At 39.5% G+C, this 20,167-nt stretch overlaps 1 protein-coding gene across 1 annotated transcript in view; it reads right to left on the minus strand.

Annotated features, from left to right (window-relative positions):
• The window catches only part of LOC108874454 (collagen alpha-1(XXVII) chain B-like), a 70,389-nt gene that overhangs the window by 16,134 nt on the left and 34,088 nt on the right, over positions 1–20,167 (minus strand). The window contains 28 exon segments of the mRNA XM_018662958.2: positions 244–297; positions 540–593; positions 1,112–1,165; positions 1,253–1,306; positions 1,984–2,037; positions 2,237–2,281; positions 2,956–3,000; positions 3,455–3,508; positions 6,693–6,746; positions 7,044–7,097; positions 7,321–7,374; positions 7,764–7,817; positions 7,982–8,026; positions 8,255–8,308; positions 9,402–9,446; positions 9,534–9,587; positions 9,675–9,728; positions 9,843–9,896; positions 10,839–10,892; positions 11,286–11,339; positions 11,537–11,581; positions 11,815–11,868; positions 12,558–12,602; positions 13,251–13,304; positions 15,308–15,352; positions 16,217–16,270; positions 17,192–17,236; positions 18,602–18,655. Coding sequence (XP_018518474.1) covers positions 244–297; positions 540–593; positions 1,112–1,165; positions 1,253–1,306; positions 1,984–2,037; positions 2,237–2,281; positions 2,956–3,000; positions 3,455–3,508; positions 6,693–6,746; positions 7,044–7,097; positions 7,321–7,374; positions 7,764–7,817; positions 7,982–8,026; positions 8,255–8,308; positions 9,402–9,446; positions 9,534–9,587; positions 9,675–9,728; positions 9,843–9,896; positions 10,839–10,892; positions 11,286–11,339; positions 11,537–11,581; positions 11,815–11,868; positions 12,558–12,602; positions 13,251–13,304; positions 15,308–15,352; positions 16,217–16,270; positions 17,192–17,236; positions 18,602–18,655 — 1,440 coding nt within the window.

Genomic DNA, 20,167 nt, shown 5'->3' on the forward strand with positions numbered 1-20,167 from the left:
GGCAATAGCTCACAAACAATACTCAACTTGCTCTAATTACAATAAGCTGCTTCAGTAAACAGGAAAGTTCATCAGGTTCACAGACAAACAGCTTCATAACAGAAAAAATGATGTTGAAATTAATGACAGCAATGTTATTACTAGCCAAAGTCCCGAATATTTTTTTTCAATTTACTGCATGTTTTGGGATGATGTATATCTCAAATTTTCACTTACAATTTGTCTTTTATTTTCTATACTTGCCTTGGCTCCATCGGGTCCACTTGGTCCAGCCTCCCCATCAATGCCTGGCTCACCCTGACAGACAAATTGTAAAAATATTATGGCTGCAAAATGTTTCAGTGTGACAAGGAAATCACAGGAAGCAAGAACAGATGTGTAGCAAGCACACAGTAAAACTGTTTTGTCTTTTTATTTATTATTTTGTTTACGCTGTGTTACAAGTGACGTGTGCGGTTCTGAATATAGTTGAGGATTTGCCAAAATAAATTTGATTAACTCATTAGGATGTAACTGAAAGAAAAACATGGCATACTCACTCTCTGGCCTATCAAACCCTGCTCCCCAATGTTGCCAGGTAGACCAGTGGCACCCTGCCAGGGGAAGAAACATGATGATTGTGATGTCTTGTACCTCTTCATGTTTCCACCATTGTTTTTACCAGTGTTTCCTGCTCCGTAATGGATAGCAGTATAACATCATGTCTGCACCTCAAATCCTGAGTTTGCATATTGACATTTTGAGTACTGAAAAAATTCTTTTGCAGGCACATAATTTATGTTTCGTGGTAAAACAATAATTTAATTTGATCATCCACATAGATGTCCACAGTGCATAATAACCTTTCTCAGTTCTACTTTGCCACAACTTTTGTTGTGTCTTGTTTCTAATACAACTGATAGAACAATGATCGATGATTAGATAGTGTAGAAACACATGGAGAATGGTATATAGGACACACTAGTCAGACCTAGTTTTGCAAAGGCTATTGTAATGTGATTCTCCCATGCTAATTTTCATGATGCAAAACACAACCAGTGTACAACCAGTACACATTAATCTCAGTACTCGATAATCAATGAACACTTCAACAGCATATCATCATCTTCACCTTCTCTCCGGTTTCACCAGGTGGCCCTCTCTCTCCAGCCTTCCCTGGTGGACCCTGACAGAAACAGTGACAGCCTTTAGTATTCAGTGCTAATGTAAAAGTCAGCGGGGGTTCTCACGCCAGCTGAGTGATCAAACTCACCATCTGCCCCATCTCCCCCAGTGGCCCAATCGTTCCTGGTGGCCCTGGTGGTCCCTGCAGTGACAAAGCAGAGGCATTGATAAAAAAGGTTAAGAGTGCTTTCTAATCTTGGACAAACACCTCTGAAAGTGACAGTAAAGGAGGAAAAATGAGAAAAGAAATAAGAACCAGGCAGAAAGTGTGGATTTGTAGAGATAAGTTAATCTGCAGGGCTAAAAGCCTTCAAAACACTGAGCCAAAGCTCCTGTAAGTGATGGAAACAGCCCTGCTGTTATAGAGACACATTCAGGCTACAATAAAGCTGCCTCTCCAGGAAGGAGATGGTGTAAATCAAATTGTCTCAGACTCAGTACTTTTCTGCTTGTGTCTGTGAGACTTGGGCAGAATAAGAGAAAGAGGATTAGGTTGTTCAGGGCTTTTTGACCAGACAGTGGGTTTCTAGGGTGCACTGAATAAAAGGTGTCAAAGTGAAAATTCTGAGTTTATGTGCAAGGGCAAAAGGAAATGGTACACAGTAGGTGTTGCAGGGCTACAGGTTATTAAAGATAATAACCTGTATGTGACTATATCTTCGAGATTCTGCAACTTCCAAATTTTTTTAACTGGGCCACATGGAGTAAAACACACACATGCACACACAAACAAAAACATTACGCTCTTTAATAATGAAGTTTATTTTAAAATATGGGGCCAAAATAGTGTACATTCATGTAAGCAAATAATAAACTCACTGGCTCTCCAGCAATTCCTTTGGCTCCTGGAGGTCCCGAGGGTCCTTGAACACCCTGAAAATAATACAGTCGTTTATAACACACACACACTACTGGTGTGTACATACATACACATGCCAAAATGCCATAACACCTGCTAGAGAAACAGTGCGCCACACAAGACTCTCCCATCCTCTACTGTTCCCCAAAAATGTTTCCTCCCCAAAAATCAAGACTGACCTAAAACAGACCTCTGTTAGCCCCAATCACTTACTGGAAATCCCTTAGGCCCAGCTTCAGCCGGCTCGCCAGGCCTTCCCTACAGCAAAACAGCACAAAATGGAAAAATAAGTACAGTCAAACAGGTTTTAATGGTGCTGTTTGTTCTTAAACCATGACATAGGCAGCATAAGGCTAGGCTGAGTTCGGTGTATGCTCCATGTCCTCCTTTAAATGATATTCACACACACATTTCATGAGCTGGAAAGTTGGACATTTTCTGTTTGAAAAATGACCTAAACAATTATCATGTTCATAAAATGTCATTTAAATTTCAAACTAATAGCCTGAGTAATAGCCTGCTGAAACTGAATATCACAGGAAGTTCACAAGCCAGCTGAGAACACGCATAATAAAGAGAATGAAAAATGGCATGATGAATCAGTGCTCTTATCTACATCCCCATTTAGAAGATTTAATGGATTTTAATAGATGTGAATTCTATTTGACCACGTGCCCTATGCAACAACAAGCACAGAGCTTATATAAAATTCTTTCTCTGCCCCTGCTTTAATGAGAAGTTTCTCTCCAAGTCACCCTGGAAAATTGTTCTTCATTAGGACAGTACCAGCACTGCTATTTATCCCAGCTACTTGTTCTGTAACCTTGAGAGGGCACGATGACCAAATGTACTCTAACCAGGATTGCTGCTAATACTGCTAATAATGTCACTACTGTTAAGAAAGGAAAGTGAAGAAGCCTGATTTTCCTTACCATCTCTCCAGGGAGGCCCACTTTTCCTGGTGGACCATCAGGGCCCTGCAAAAAAACATCCAACTCAGTTAGCTTGAGCTTTCTAAAATCCCCCAGAGTTAAAATGTTCCCGACTGCCAAGCACTAGCAGCACCATCAATATTTTAGGACTCTTTGATTTAAGGTTCTGTTGTTAGATTTGTAGTTAACAAAGAGTGTCCTCTGAAGAGTCTTTAGATGTTAAAAATAGTTAATAATTACAGTCTGCTGAACAAAGCTGTTTTGAGAAGTTCTCATGATTTTTCTTCCCTCCGTTGAGAAACTTGAGTCATTTTGTTTATCCTTGTTTTCTGTGGGAGAGGTTTGATGTGTGCAATTAGGAAGCTTAAGGCCAGATGTTGCTCTAAGGCATGTAAGGTGACATTATCAACAATTAGCCACAAACTTGAGCCCGACAAGAGGCTCTGAAGATGATTTATTAACCAGTGGTCAACTTTGACTTTTGTGACCATATGCTCACCTTTATTCCTGTAGACCCTTTCTCCCCCACTGGCCCATCAGGACCCCTTGGACCCTATACAAAGAAATAAAAGTTGTCACTGATGAATAGCTTTGGAAAGCTTAGCCTTAAGCAGACCCGGGGCATGTCGTTTAATACATTAAGTCAATAAATGTAGCCACTCAATCTCCATTTTTGTCATCCCCACTTAGTGGAGCCTGGGAGGCAGTTCTCTTGGTTTTATAGTGTACTAGGGTTTAGCCCACACTGGAGACACACGATCAAAGATTGTGGCTATGTTGCAAATACTTGGCGACTGCGAATTAGCTCCACAGTTTGCCCAATCCACACTGTGAAGACTTTGTCCCCATCTTTCCACGATCACATACAGTGGTACTGCCTGCACACTGGGGTCATTGTAAAGAGGCCTTGGGGAAAAGGTCACAAACCCTGTTGCTGATTCATCCTTGCCTTTTAAATTGAACCAAACTATTCAGAAAACAAAATGACTGACTGTGTCTTTTGCTTGTCATTCATGTAAACATCTCTTATTAAGGTGACCTCAACAGAGCCATAGCAGAGTACAGTCCATCCCTATATAAAGCCTTGTAATTTTAATCACTATTTGACAAACTAGTTCAAGATTGTTGTTGAGAGACTGAGATGTAGCAGTGTTAGGAAGCTATTGCATTTCTAATTGTTGGCTTATGATTGATGACAGTTATATCAGAGCTGTGAAATGTGTGTTAAACACAAGGTAAAAATAGTACTTGAATTTAAAAAGCTTTCTCATCATTCAAAAAAGTAGGGTATTTAAATTATTCCATAAATATTGCTGATCTTTTTGTGTCCTTTTCATATGCTTTCTGTTTTTCCATCATTTGTGTTGTTATATAGCCATTAACATTAAAAAGAGATTGCTAAGTCCACTGAAAGTAGTAATTCTAGATTGTTAAAAACTTGTTTTGTTTAATACTGAGTTACATTTAGACATAAGAGGGGATAATTTTACCTTAAATTTTCTTGACACAGGTCACACCTTAATGTAGCATGGGAGCAACCTCATTTCAAGTTATTGTCATTTGTCTTTCTTGAAAAAGGGCATGATTACAACTGAAACTGTATGGGAAATTCTGAAATAATCTCAATCTATTGTCTTTTTTTTGACAATGTGACAACATATTTTATAGTTCAGACATTTACTATCCATCCATCAGCCCACCATAATCAGTTTTTCAGTTCCATTCAATGTGAACAAGCACATTAGTTTGAAGCTCACCCACGTTTCAAAGCTTTCTTTTAAAGTGCATCAATTTTAGGGCTTTTAACTGAAGAGTACAGTGGAAACACCTGGGATAAAATGATGGTGATGGCTTACTTACATATCACAGAAATGCATCACATGAAGATTGAAAAATTGTTTAAATTCAGAGGAATGAGATTGGATGAGGACATAGGAGACTCTGCTTTTAAACATACTTGAATAACACAGTGACATGATGATGATGTATGCTTCAAGTAAAATACAGTTTTTAAAATTTAAAAAGATACAAGAGCAGGATGTAGGAATAAGACATATCGCTTTTACTCAAACACAGACCACATTTTTAAAATGCGTGAAATAAAGCTATTCTCTTCCTTCTTGAGAGTATAATGTAATTATAATTTTAAACAAAACTTTGGGAACAGGAAAATGTTAAGTTTTTTCTTCATTCTGTTTGATTGGGAATCACTTCAGACATTGTAATAAGGAGAATGGTGTTTAATGGTAGTGGTCATAATTCTATTTTCCAAAGCCTTGATGTAATTTTCAGCTATTACAGTTATTAAATATTACATTTGTGACTGCATGTGATATCAGGGGAGCCATGTAAAACCAAACCAGAGAATGAAATGCTTTAATTATACCACTTATTCACGTTAGATCAATTATTCATTCAGTCCAATGATCCTGCTGTGCAACCAAGGGCTATTTTCACAAAATAGAAAACTCAATTATGGAAAAGCCAGCGAACACTGGAATTATCCCAAGCTCATGGCACACACCCATGTTCAGAGAGTATGTATAAAGACGCTGGGACAAGCTGCTTAGCATATTAGAATTTATGTGCTTTATTAAGATATGTTCTGATTCTACTTGTCATGTCTACGTAGAAATATACAGAACTTTATGTCTCTTAAAAGGTTTTTTCCTCTTTGACAGAGGTTGCTAAGTAGTCCTTAGTCTGGTGTTTTTAGACTGCTCTTTGATGTGATTTAAGTATCTGTGGATGGCTGGGTTTGATAAGTGATTTGTCAGTTTCTCTACTTTCATGTCTACACAGTTCTTTTTCCATTTATTCAAAATAAAGTGTTGCAGAGCACCCCCATAGCCTAATGGTTGGGGCACATACTGCATGGGCCTTAGTGCCCTGAGCAGCTGGTCCCTGGTTTGACTCCTGATCCAGGAGTAAAGGCTAAAAAACCCCAAAAATATAAAAATATATAGATAAACTGGTTTGGCTGTAAAATGCTTGTGTAAAATGCATGATTTCCTATAAGCAAAACATTTTTTAATGAAGAAGACCTACCAGCAATTATGAAACAAGGCAATTGTTAAATACTAAAGCAAGAACAACAACATGCTCGTAATGGGTTTTAACATGCAGATGTTTAGCTGGTACAATGTTTATCATATTCACCATCTAAGTTTAAGCAGGTTAGCATGCTAACATTTGCTAATTAGCACTAAATAAAAAGTACAGGTGACATTAATAGGAATGCATTTAGTTTTGTAGATATTTGACAAGGTATTGGACAAATTATTTCTGGGAGGCATGGATGTCTGCACAAAAACTCAATTAATTTGATAGCTGTTGGGATATTTCAGTCTACACTAAAGCGTTGGACCAACAGTATGCGCTCAAATTAGTGTCAAAAAGCTCGAGACTGGGTTGATTGGATCCTACTTTGTGATTGGACTGTCATTCTTACAGATACAAATCTTTCCTTCAGATGTAAAAACTTTCCCAGGCTGATTTTACAATGGTTGACTTACTTTTTGATTAACTACAAACCTTGAAATTGTTTTAATGTGATTATTATTATAACACTCACCTTAAAAGTTCAAAGTCTAATTTGAGCCCATTTAACAGACACACAGGCATTGCTATCCCCAGAGCCATGATGAATGAATTGTTACGTAGTACCATTTTTTAACATAGAGCAGTTATGTGTCTCCTAATATATATATATAAACGTATAATGCAGTTTTACTTACCCTGATGCCTTTGGGTCCTCTGATGCCGAAAGATCCCCGAGAACCAGGAGGCCCCTGAATGCATGTGAAGAAATATTCTTTTATAAGTTTACAAGTTTGACTGCATCAAACTATGGAAACTAAGATACAAAGGACAGCTGTCTCAGTCTTATCTTTATTAACAAGTTGAATGCAGGTACAGAACTGTTAACTTATAATATTTCTTTAAATGTATTTATATCTTATAGTTGATATATGATCATTATGTTTTCAGGTAACACAGCTGAAATTGTATCAAGTACAACTGTCTATACATGCATAAACTGCCAGTGTGTATTCTCTGGTTTATGACAATGACAACAGTAAACTTACTGGGATTCCTTGTGGTCCAGGTTGCCCCGTCTCTCCAGGCATTCCAGTGTGACCCTGATGGATACAACATTACTTAAATGACATCCATGTTATTTATCAAAGAAATCATGAATTAACTTTTTGACAAAACTGGATTACCTTAAATTATCTGCTTATTAGTTGATTATTGTTTAATCACTTAAACCAGTCTTTCCAAACGTATGACACCCCCATCCCTTACGTATGTAGAATTGAATGCCCCACGGTACGAGAGACAGGGTCCAGACTTACTCCTTACCATCGGCCCTGGTTCACCTGGCGGCCCGGGGGCGCCTGTTTTCCCTCGATCCCCCTGAGGAACCACAAGCAATGACATTTATTGATTAATCTGTCCAATTCTGGTGTAGTTTAACTGATGAAAGCATTCAGTCTAAAAAATATAAATCACAAGTTTCACAGAACCCAAAGTGATGCTTTTGCTGATTTTGTCTGACCAACAGTCAAAAACTCAAAGATACTGTGTGAAAAGCAGCAAATCTGCATATTTTTGAAGCTGCTGGCATCTTAAGCTTGATAAAGAGCAAACAATTACTATATTATCAAATTTGCTGTAATTGGCTTATTGTTTCAGCACTAATCACATGTTAGATCAACAGAAAGCAATATAACAGATTAAAGTGGATGTTGGACAACACCAAATTGTGACACTAGAAAAGTGTGACAAATTGAGACCATACTAACCTTTTCTCCAGCAATGCCCATCTCTCCAATTGGTCCAATAAAACCAGGCAGTCCCTGAAGGAGAGAAAGCATGCTGTCTTAATGGTTTCTTATTCCTCTTAGTTCTACTGAAGTTGTATTTCTCATAATAGGCTGCTCAGCTTTGGGGCTCCAACAAAACAGACACATACAGTGAGCATCAAACAGAAATCAGCAGAAAGAGGGAGAAAAGCCTTTACCCTCTCGCCAAGCTTTCCGACCTCGCCAGTTATCCCGGTCTCGCCCTACAGCAAAGCAGCCAATTAGCACATCACAAACTTATTCATGCCTTTCGTTTTTAGTTCAAATCAGTCCAAATGTGCTTGGGGGCCCGTTCCCCTGTGGTAACGGAGTATTAACATCTAATTTACACATATTCAGATGATACATTATCATAAAAGGGAACCAGGGAGGGAATGTTCAGTTAAGGATGACAGTGGTTCGGCGGTGGACATGTGACTGTAAGGTCTGACCTTGAGTCCATCTGGGCCTGTCAATCCAGGGAATCCCTGCCTCCCAGGCCTGCCCTGAACAGAAAGCAAAAATGACACATAGAAGTATACCGCGGCTCCACACAGCAAAAACAATAAAGTCTCTATATCTCCTGTAAAAGGTGCAGCCTGTGAGTCTGCCGTCCCTCGAGAGGCCGTGGCACAAAACAAACCAACAACTGATGCCAAAACAACAACATCCCTTAATGATCCTGAAAACAAAGAACCATTTGCAGCATCAAAGGCTTGTTATTACTCTGAAAAGTCACTGGGTCATTTGTGTTTGTTTTCTGCAATCACTTGTGGGTTACACTTTTGGGAAACAGCAGACTGGAGGCAACCAATGCAAAAATAGAGTTTCATTGGAGAAGTCTTCTCTATTGTTTAGCCTGGGATGACTCCAAACAAACACTTTTTTGGACTGAGATAGTCACTGATAGTCACCGTAGACTTTTATTTATACTGCAAAACAGTTCAAAGCCATCCCATTTGTCTCTTGCAGAATCCAAAGTTTGGCTTTCATGGCCCCTTTATCCACTATGTTATATGATCAGATACTGAAAACTGAGAATATAAATCTACACGTGGTGGAGATAAACAAACAACAAACAGCACTATTATAATTATTTCATAGTGTCCCTAGATTAAATAACTTTTACTGCACATTTGACTTCCCTAGACAATAATAATTCATTATTGTCAGTAAAAGTATTTTATGAATCAGTCATCACATGAAACTATATTTTGTTTTTTTGTTCAGTACATTTGGTTTGAAATTGAAAGACATTTGCTTTGACTTTTATGTGTGCGTGAGTGTATGAACTTTTTTTATTATAGAAAAGAGCATAGCAATTTGCTGACCAGTCTGGTAATATGAGTATATAGTGTCCAATAGGAAGTCTTTCAAAACAGCTTTAGAACAATAGAGAGATCAGTCAGCCAAAGAACTTGCTGTCCAATACAGACCATGAATGCAAATTAGACAAAGCCTAAATTTAGGCAGAGACACTTGGTGCTTTTGTGTAGAATATACTGTGGTCTGGTGTGTATAGTAGATCCTACATGATTACTGTGTTATGATGTTTTGTAACAGGTCTTGAGTTGCAGGGATTATCCAATCAACACTCACCTCGAGTCCAGCGGGTCCAGCTGGCCCAACTGGTCCCTCATCACCCTGACAAGAAAATTGTTGCTAAAGGTCAGGAAAAGAAAAACACCTTTATCTTTTGCTCATTTTCATAGTATCAACACACCAACCCACCTGAAGTCCAGGTGTTCCTCTTGGACCTGGCAAACCTCTTGTCCCTTGCTTTCCCTATAGATAAAAAGAATATAAATGAACTTTCACTTCATTTCTGAAGCTTGATGATTCATTTTGTGAAATCAAATTCACTCTACTAACCTTGGGTCCCTCAGGGCCATTTTGACCCGGTGGGCCAATGTCACCTGGAAAGCCCTGTGAAAATAAACAACCACACTTGCTGCAAGCTGCACTGTATTGACAAAGACAGAGGAACATAAATGTGTATCTAGTCAAAATATAATACTTGGTAAATAGAATCTGTCCAACCTCTGGGCCAGGAGGGCCAGGTAAACCAGTAGGGCCCTTTTCACCAGGTTTGCCCTAAGAAAGGTCACAAATGATCTTATGTTATCACAGATCAGACAACTTCAAAATAAGTGTAACCATGTTGATAAGACTAAAGCCCAAATTCACTATATATAGTTTGTGTAGGGAACATCATGTACTATATTTCAAAAACAATCTAATATAACCTGAAAATGACAGGAAATCTTTCTCGTAGCATCTGTAAAAATCATCTTTATGCAATTCAGTCATGTACGTAACTGTAGAAATTGCTACTGAACCTCTGGTAAGATCCTGCTAGGAGGAATGAGACAACTCGGAACAGCTGCTATCACTCCTGCAAGATGCCAACATTATTTAGCAGGTCAAGCAAGCGAAAGAGCGGGTTTTCCCAGGAATCTCAAATCAGATCAGAGAGCACTCAAGATATTAAGGACACTTAAGAGCACATGAGTGCCAACTGGTGGATTAGTCTTAATGCTCAGGGAGCATGTGCACTGGGAGTTTGCCCATGCCCTGCTCTTTGAGGGGTTGGTTGTGCTTGATTAGCTTCAATTTCCGAAGTTTTCCTACACAAGAGCACCTGAAATGAGCTTTTGTAAATATTTCCACTCATTTTTACTCAGGAGCACCAGTGCCTCTTTTTTTTTTTTTTTTTTTTTTGAGTGCTTACCATACCCACACACCATTATACTGTTTAGACCAAAATTCTGATCTGAGGCAACTAAAGGAGGAAAAAAGTAGAGAAAGCCTTCACAACAAAATTTTAGAATGGCTACTCACAGCTCACTGTGTTGCATTTAGACAGTACTTTTTCAATCATTTATTGATCACTCAGGAAATCAGCACAGTGGAGAAAAACTCCACAACCACTAATCACCAATTAACTGTGCAGTCTAATCAAAGAGGTCCCACCTCTGCACTGCAACTGCACCCCTGAGCTCCTGTTAACTAAATGTGTAGGGTGATAGAGGATACCTGCGGTCCAGGTTTTCCACGCGGCCCCAGCAACCCAGGTGAGCCACGGATACCCTGTAACATAATGATAAACAGAATTATTTTGTAGGGTCAAAAAAGTAATGTATTTGAAAATGCTGATTAGATACATAAACACGCCAACTACACTTCTGATTTTTATGAAAAATAAATGGTTAATCCACTGCACTTCTGTAGTACACTTAGAGAGCAGGACACCAAGCTTTACCATAGGCCTCATTAACCAGTGCACACAAACACACCAGCAGTGACAGAGATTCCCTACAAGTTGGTCTTATCATTGGAAGCAATATGGAGTTCAGTGTCTTCCTCAAGGATACTTTGACATGCAGATAAGAGCAGCCTGGCACCAAACCACCAATCCTACTATTTATAAAACCCAAGCACATACCAACACACACACACACACACACACACACACACACATACCTTGTCCCCTTGGAATCCACACTCCCCTGGCTCTCCTGGCACACCAAAATCCCCCTGAGAAAACACAAATAAAAAATGAAAAAAAGAAAATTATTCAATCAATATGCACCCCAGGTATGCTAGATAACACAAGTCACACATTATAGCGTAGTGCTATCTTAAATACATTTCTGTCATTTACTCATCTCCACTATTCGTGGATTTTTTTTTTTTTTTTTTTTTGTGGTCTAGGAAAGATATATGCAGATCACCTTATCACCTTTCAGTCCTGGTTCCCCTGGGTTTCCTGGTACTCCCTTGGAGGCAAAAAGATGAAAACCATTAACACAGTTTTTGCTGTGTTAACTACACTGTCAGGCTGTTTGAAGAGGATGTGAGTATGGAGTGGAAGAGTTCACAAAGTTTACAAATTTGATCCCCAAACCAGCAAAGTGTTCAACAAACTATAAGCAACTAGAGTACTTGAAGTTTTTTCATGTCACACCAATGTCAAGACCAGAGACATACACAACATGTCCACATTGTGTACCTTGAGTCCTGGCGGTCCTGCAAATCCCATCATGCCAACAGGGCCCATGTCTCCCTGTCACCAACAACAAACACAAAACATTTACTTACTAAACTGAATAAGCAAAGAAAACTCTTAAACCTGAATGAATTTCAAATGCTCACTGTCACAGCTGCTTCTATTACAACAAGATCTGGCTATCATATAATTTGGTATATACTTGTGCTGATACAATACCCGAGTTGAAATGGAAACAATGAAAGGAGAATATGAACATGTTTTCATTTAACAAAAGAAGCCAAATCTGTCAAATGTTAGATGTTAAGACATTTGTCTCCTGAACAAATATAATATTATAAAATTGGCAACTTTTTTTTATTTAAATCAAGAATTATCTGATCAGACAATACAAGATTATTTAGATGGCCTGACATTCAGTTCAAGGTTTTGGCACTTTACACTTTCTGATACTCATTTAGGGTTGAAACCCAGGACCAGTGCTTTGATTGCCAAGAAATGAAAAAAGAAAAAAAAAATGTTTTCTCAGCTGAATGTCCCAACAGAAAACTGGGGAGAAACTTAAAAGAATAGCAAATAAGGAATAAAACTTTTTCATATGACAATTTTCAAAAGAGTAGCTACTGCTACATCCTGCTGCTTTCCAGAGGGAAGAAAGAGACAAAGAGAAAACAAGGACACTAAGTGTATGAATCACAAAATATAAAGCTATAAAAGCTTTATGAGAAGGATACAACAACACTCACAATAAGACCAGGGACTCCACATGGGCCAGGAGCTCCGAGTTCACCCTAAGAGGGAGGGAGAAGAGAAAAAGGGAGATGCACAAAAGATGCAACATTGTTTCTGTATTTTGTTTGTTTGCTAGTTTATTCCTCTGTTGATAGCCAGAGTAATGTGTTTCTCCTCTCAGTTTAGCACAGTGAGTGAGCACTTGGCACTTGACACACAGAGGCTTGTTGTCCAAATGATCTACCCTGCAGCCTCATGCCATGCCTGCATCCTCTCCAAGCTATGCATCCAGTGGAGAGATGAATGACACACATGGCCCAGTGTGGCCTTCCTGTCGCCTCCTCCAGTTCGCCATGAATGAAAGGGGATGAATTCAGCCAAATGGAACATCCCCTCTTCCCTCTGGAGGGAGAGGAAATGAGGCCTGGAGGAGGCTCTCAGAGGTCAGCCAATCACAATCTAGCACTGACCCTGTCAATCGTGCAGTGTGGGTCAAACTAAAGAAAGAGAAGAGGCAAGAAACTGCTGAAACTGCCCTCGTATCAGTATGGATTATGATGGGTGAGTGAGTTACTGTATGACTGCACAGATCTGCCTCACAGTCAATCTTCTGCAAAAAAAAAAAAAAAATGCTGTGGACTGGCCTGATGAATTTCACTGTGCCAAAAGTGAACAGAAAGTGCATGTATCTATATCATTTCACTTACTGGGTTACCATCAGGCCCAGGAGGTCCCCTCTCTCCAAAATCACCAGGAAACCCCTGAACACACAACAAACAGGATAGTCATGTAACCGGATGGGTAACTGAATATCTGTCATGTTCATTTGATGAAAGCATTCATTTTGATGTTGGATTTAAATAGATATCACATGGTTTGTCAGTTAAGTTATCACACCATACACAGGGGATCAACAAAGTGTTTCCCAAAACAGAAGTTTGCAGAGTAAAGCCAAGCAAATCCCATCAAATGTGATCCCAGCGCTTCATTCCTGGGAGACCAGCAGGAAATTCCACGGCTGAGTGTTTCCGAGCGACCGAGTGTCTGTGTGTGCACGCGCTGGCAGAGAGCGCTCAGCAGCCCGCGAACCAAACCCCCAGGACTTGCCTAAATGGCTGAATAAAGCTGCTTGGCCCAGGAACTGCTGACTTCGTCTTTTTTTTCGCTTGGTGCTCGTAATTCCATTATAGAGGCAGAACAAGAGGCGTGATGCAGCCATGAGGCCACACGCTCAACGTGTGCTTGTCAGCATGCCAAGGTCAACATGCAACCCACCGCAACATCACAGCTCAGCACTTGCCTACAGAAGTCGAGCGCACAATGTTTAGAAAATGATAAATGGCAGAACAGAGGAGAAAGCTCTCATTCTCTGTTTGCAGATGGAAAGGAAATGATCAGATCAAAGTAAGAAGACCTCAAGAGATGGCAGAGATAGGATTGTTGTGTGGCAGAGTGCTTCTACATGACATTAGGCAAATGTGGATAAAGTAATAAGAGGTAATTGGTGCAACATGAAGCCCACAGGAAATGTGGAAAAATGTTCCTCTTTCCAAAAATGTCCATAACTGACTCAGTTTGATCAGAAACACATGCAAGTCTTTGTTCTCGTATTGACAACAACTTTTAGTGATGTTGGCGAGACCCTCTTTATTAGAAGATTTGTCCACTGGAAGTCCTGCCATTCATCTATGTGCAAAATATGACATTCACTAGATAAATTCATATACATGGCTACTTTCCAACTGCAATGTTGATGCAGAAAGCTGGAAAGCTTGTCTCTTTTTTTTGCATTTTATGGCTTTTTTGCTTTGTGTTTTTGTGGTTCAAATCGTTGTAGGCTTCACATGCATCTCTGTTGGATCAAACATGCCAACTCTTTCTCATCTGTCTCTGTTATACCTCTTTACTGCTGACTCAGGATAGAAAAAGACTTCTTACGCAACTTGACTGACCTCACTTTTCACCACAGAGGAAGAGAAAAGGCTTGCTCATGACTTGGCTATAACAAGCTTACTTTTGGACCTCAGTCTGTGTCACTGACCATTACTGCATAATAGTATTTTTTGAAAAAAAAACTTGTACAACCAGACTGAGCCTGGGAAAATATCACATTTACACAAGTGGCTATGTGCAGCATTAATATTTTCCATGTAAGACTGGAAGGATGGGAAATTTACTTCCAGGCGCCAATGACGATAGACTTCCCTGGTCTGCGGGTAGAGGCTCTGGAGAGCCAAACCCACAACTGACACCTCACATTATCATATCAGTCTAATGCAAAACAAGCACAGTAATAAGCACAAACTGTATTACATACAATGTTTCATAATCAACTTCAGCCAGAGAAAATTGATCATAAAAGATTTATAGATGATCAGTCACCGACTTTAATATGAGGCCAGGAACTTCTGATTTTAAAAAGGGAACTGACTAAGAGTTTAAATATAATCTGCTGACACACAAACATTTCTGTTTCCAGTATATTCAGTTACCCTATTTGGGGTGCATATTTGTCTGGTTATAATAGTCCCTAGCATCACTGTACCAGTGTGGAAGTTACCACAGCTTTTCTTCACAGATTTACGACTAAAGCCAAGAAGGGCTTCACAGTGAACTAGAGTCTCTGTCAGAGTAATGGTCCTTTAATACACTCGAAAGTAGCTATGCACCACAGTAAGAGTCCATAGATCAAGACAAATATATCCTCTTTCATGAGGCTGCATTAAAAATGTTGTCTGAAAAGTATGTTGAGAGAAAACTTTACCGGCCTACCCATCTTGCCCTTCTTCCCATGAACGCCAGGACCTCCCTGGAAATAGGAAAGAAAACAAAGTTTAGAGACCGAAAGAGACAAACTGAACTTAAGAAGAGATAAAAGTGCATTATATAAAAAATAGAGAGATTATTAGATGATAAGACTGAACAGTTTTAGTCACATTATCAGCCCTGTGAAGCTATCATGCCCCTTACGTTACAGAAATAAAGTCAGATGAAGTAACAATGGAGAAATCCTTAGCATCATCGCTTCAAAGCATACCATGTCAGCATTAATCTCAAAGCACAGCTGAGGCAGACAGAATTCATTCATTAGCTTTAGGACTATTCTGTCTTAGTGAAAACTTTGCCCTGTTATTATTGGCAGTAGATGAGAAGTTAATTCCCTGACTTGGGGCATGGGATTCATCCTCTTAGTTGCAAGTTGTAAATTCATCCCAATGTTTGTGACATGTTTTACTCAAAATGTTAGATCAGTGGTTTGGATTGACAGATGCATGTGGCCATGAGGTCCATAGTGCCACTTGGCTAGGGGTTGCAAAAAAACTAGAAGAAATTCCAAAATGCTTGGTGTGAAAATCCCAAAAGATTTGGTGCCACTGTTTTGCCCTGGAGGTTCATGTTGAGTCTTGGCTGGGTTTAAGTAGATTTCAATTTACCTTCCACATTATAATCTTATCCAACACAGAAGAGAGGTTGGGGTGTAGGTTGTCTATGCACGCAGGTTTGATCCAATACAAAGGCAGCTTGCACTACTTTCGATTTAAAAACATGATTTGGCGAAGTGTGCCTAGAGTACTTCAAGAATGAAATCTATTCTTATTTCATCACTTTGGCCCATGGACAGTCATATAATGCAACTCAGTAGGCATTTACTCTCAAAGCCACTAATACTCACTCTCTCGCCATCAGGACCAGGGAGGCCAAAAAGCCCAGGGATGCCAATGTGACCCTGGAGAGATGAATAAAAGATGGAGTGGGGAGAAAGATAGATAGAAAAGAGCAGAGATGATGGAGATGGACAATAGAACTGTAAGATGTCAACAATACCATCACATCTTAAAATCTCTACAGACAAGACTTGAGCTGTGATGCATTGATCTGTTACAGCACTGCAGGCTTTTGCTACAGTGGAGTTGGTCTAGAAGAGCCAAGCCTTGAGGCAAGTGTATATGCCCATGGACTGCATGGTGCTGGCTTCCACGATGTAGTCCAAGGGCACATACCCTCACATCAGGGATCTCTGAAGATCTCACTGCCATACCTGCTCAGTGGAAGAGGAGGAAAAACTGCCAAGGGCAGAAGGGCAGTAGGAGAAATTACAAGGACATTATATGATAAACTAACGCCTGAATGCATTAGGGTTGCACAAGGCAGCAGAGCAATATAGTTTTATGATGTTTGGCTAACATTAACAGGAACAGCAAGCATGGAACGGATTTAAAGGCCAGTGTTAATTGCTCCTTCAGTACTTGAAACATATACTAACAAAACCATCTGTCATTATCATCATGGAGTTAACAGGAGGAGGCAAGTGGCATTTACAACGTTGGCCTTTTTATGTATCCACACTGGTTAGGTAATTCACTGAGCACACATTTCACAGTTCATTTAAAAAAGTGAAAGTTCAACATCTTTGCTGTACAGACAAGAAACATGTCTCTCTCCCCTCGTGGCCTTCAGGAGAAACAAAGTGAGGGTGCATGACAAGAACATGAAATACAAGTACAAGTCATTCTCAGAGTGTGAGATATACAGTATTTACTTTCAAAGTACCTTTTTATTACCACAGAACAGACATACTACCTTACAGTGTCTATATGTACTAAAAAAAAATCAATGCTGAAGCTGTATTTTTCCAGCAACTACTTACCCTGACTCCTTTTGGCCCCATTTTTCCTATAGGCCCAGGAAAACCCTAAATGTAACAGATGACAAAACACATTTCTGTGGTTACAAACTTAAGTTCTGATTCTGTTAAAGTTCTTATTTGGAAAAACAAAGAACATGTTTTGATTATCTAAGCAAGTTAAACATTCTCCATACTTGATGATAAGCATCAGCTTTTTTCTGTGATTTTTGCATCCTTTTTAAAATTCTAATTAGCATCTTGGCTGACATTTGCAGTGTTAATACTTCAGCAGCATTCGCATCAATTTCTCAGAGACACTGCCAGCAAATCCACCAGAGTAGAAAATATCCCACCTACAACTATAAAGCTCAACTCTCAGCTCAGGAGAACTCCCCACAGCAAAGTGCAGCATCTTGACACAGACCTGCAGCCCCAATGATTCACAGCCTACAGATGGTAGGGGGTGCTAAAACCTAATCCATCACACACCACTAAGTGTCTATAGGGATCAGAGTCCTGACATAGTAAGTGCAAACAGCAAGACCTGTGCCTGAACTCTATGTTATCATAAACATTCAGGGAGCACAAGTGAGTGAGCAGTTGTTCAGCTGTTTTTGAACTTTAAATTTGCTTAAAGCTAAGAGGAAACAGATTTTAAATACTCAGAAACCCTAAAGCTCCCCAGCTTTGACTTCTTAGTTTTAAACACCATTCCTCGAAGTGAGGTAAAGACTGGATGCTCATAGTTTGGAGGGACAGAGAAAGCTTATTTGTACCTGGGGAGCTGTGGCATTAGTCACACTTTTATTACCTTTTCTTTCTTCAGGGTAGTGCTTACTATGGAAACCTTTTGACATTTTATTTCCTCACCGGACTGGGGGGCATCCATTGCTGAAATTCACCCACAGGTGCTTCTCAACAGTTTAGAGCTGTTGTCGCTTTTTCAGGGGCTTTTTTTCCTGTCATTCAGCCACTACAAGCATTTTATTTGGATTTACCAAATTGGGTTGGGGAGGCTGATGCTGAAATGCCGATGGCTGAGATTTTCACCACCATCCAATATCTTTAAATGTGATTATTTTTTATCTACAGAAAACACACAAGGATTCAGTGTTTCCCCTATAATTCTTGTTTCATTCATCAATCTGACAGTAAGAAAAAATTACTAGCTGAAATTTGATTTATTAAAAGGTCAAAATTGCCCCTATATTTTCAAAAGTTGAACTCACAGTAGAGATAACATTCTAGTTTCCATTTATTGGTTTATCTGTGTGTGTGTGTGTGTTTCTTTGTTTACATATCTGCGTGTATATGTATTTGTGTGTGTGTGTGTGTGTGTGTGTGTGTGTGTGTGTGTGTGGTGTGTGTGTGTGTGTGTGTGTGTGTGTGTGGCCCTGTTCAACCAGCACCGCAACACTAGATTTACTGCACCTGCCTGCCAGGATAGCCTTTGGCCCCAGGGCTTCCATCATCTCCCCGCTGACCCTGTGGAGAGAAAGGCAGAACAGAAATCAGCACTGGAGGGGGGGGGCAAGAAACTAAAAGAGGGAAAAGGAGGGATGAAAGGATGGAGGAATAGAGAGAATGAGGAAGTAATATTCTTTACGAGAAATATTTCCATTATACACACATGGTTTCTGTTGGAGCCTCACTGATTGCTATAATAGGAACTTAAAAAAGACAGTAATAAAAACAGAAAGCAGGCACTGTGCTTATGAAGTAATAAACAACAGTCAATTGGTCCTATGGAAGAATTTAAATCTCAGCTTTTCAATAAAGACCTTTTGTTTAGTCGAGTCAGTGTTGCCTAAGGAAAGAGGCGCCACAGCAGACGTTGCCACTCTAACCATTCAATTAATCCAGCAGTAAGTGCTATTAGAGTGTGGTCGAGCCACATGCTGTTAAGACTACTGTGAGTACAGTTTTGCCTTAATATGTTTATCCTCATCAACGCACAGAATAACTCATGAGTCATTTCTTCCTTGTGGTAAGACCAAACCTCCTGTATGCATCCCTCTGAGAGGAATGTTTAACTCTACATGTATGGCAAGAGTAAGACAGGATTAGTTAGTGAAGGCATGCAAGAAATTGCAGGCTTTTCATACAGTGTACTTAGGGTGAACCACATTCATTATACACTGGCAACAGTTTCCGGAAAAAAAGACAGATAATTCATGTGATGAGAGAGACCAAAATGTGTATTGTCTATTGTTCAAAATGATGAGAATACTTGTAAATGGCTACAAAGAAACTTAGGTGGCCCCTTTCTTTGGGACACTTGTATAATCTGAAGCAGCCCAATTCAACAGCTCTACAATATCATCTATATTTATGAAGCTCAGTTACAAAGTTTTTGTTGACATTGCTGGAAATTCATTTACACGTTTATTACTGAGTTCATAGTTAAAGTTGGTGATGGACTGAACTGCATTATATTGTTTGTTCAGCTTACATTCATGCAGACCATCTGCAACACCTCTCAATACAACGCAGTCCAGTGCATCACCAAACTTTATTACATGGCATATTTAATCGTTTAATCATCTAGGTACTATGGAGCAATGTTTTAATAAGCAGGTCCCTGTTTTGTGTGTATTTTACGCTCTACTAACCAGGATACACAAGCATACAGGTGACGCTATACACATTCCTGGCGACAGCAGAGGACAATATCTCAAATATGCAGTCCATGCAAGCCACGCTATTCCACTGATGAACAGATGGTGGCAGTAACACATTAATAAACCTTGCAGACGCCAGCAAAAGGCAGGAAAGAAGACTGCTAGCCTATGTAGACGTGGATGTTTCGGTATAAAGTAGATTTGTAGTAGGTTTGTTTTTTGTTTTTTGTTTTTTTGCAAATGCATTTAACCTGTTAGGCCTTGTTTTTGTGAGAATTATTGAAAGTGTAATGTTTGTTAACAACAAATCCTCACAGGATGCCTTTAAGTAATACACAACTTCCACCAAATTAAGAGTCAAAATCTTTCTGGCAGA

Source organism: Lates calcarifer, linkage group LG13 (genome assembly GCF_001640805.2).
Source record: "Lates calcarifer isolate ASB-BC8 linkage group LG13, TLL_Latcal_v3, whole genome shotgun sequence".
NCBI lineage: Eukaryota > Metazoa > Chordata > Actinopteri > Centropomidae > Lates > Lates calcarifer.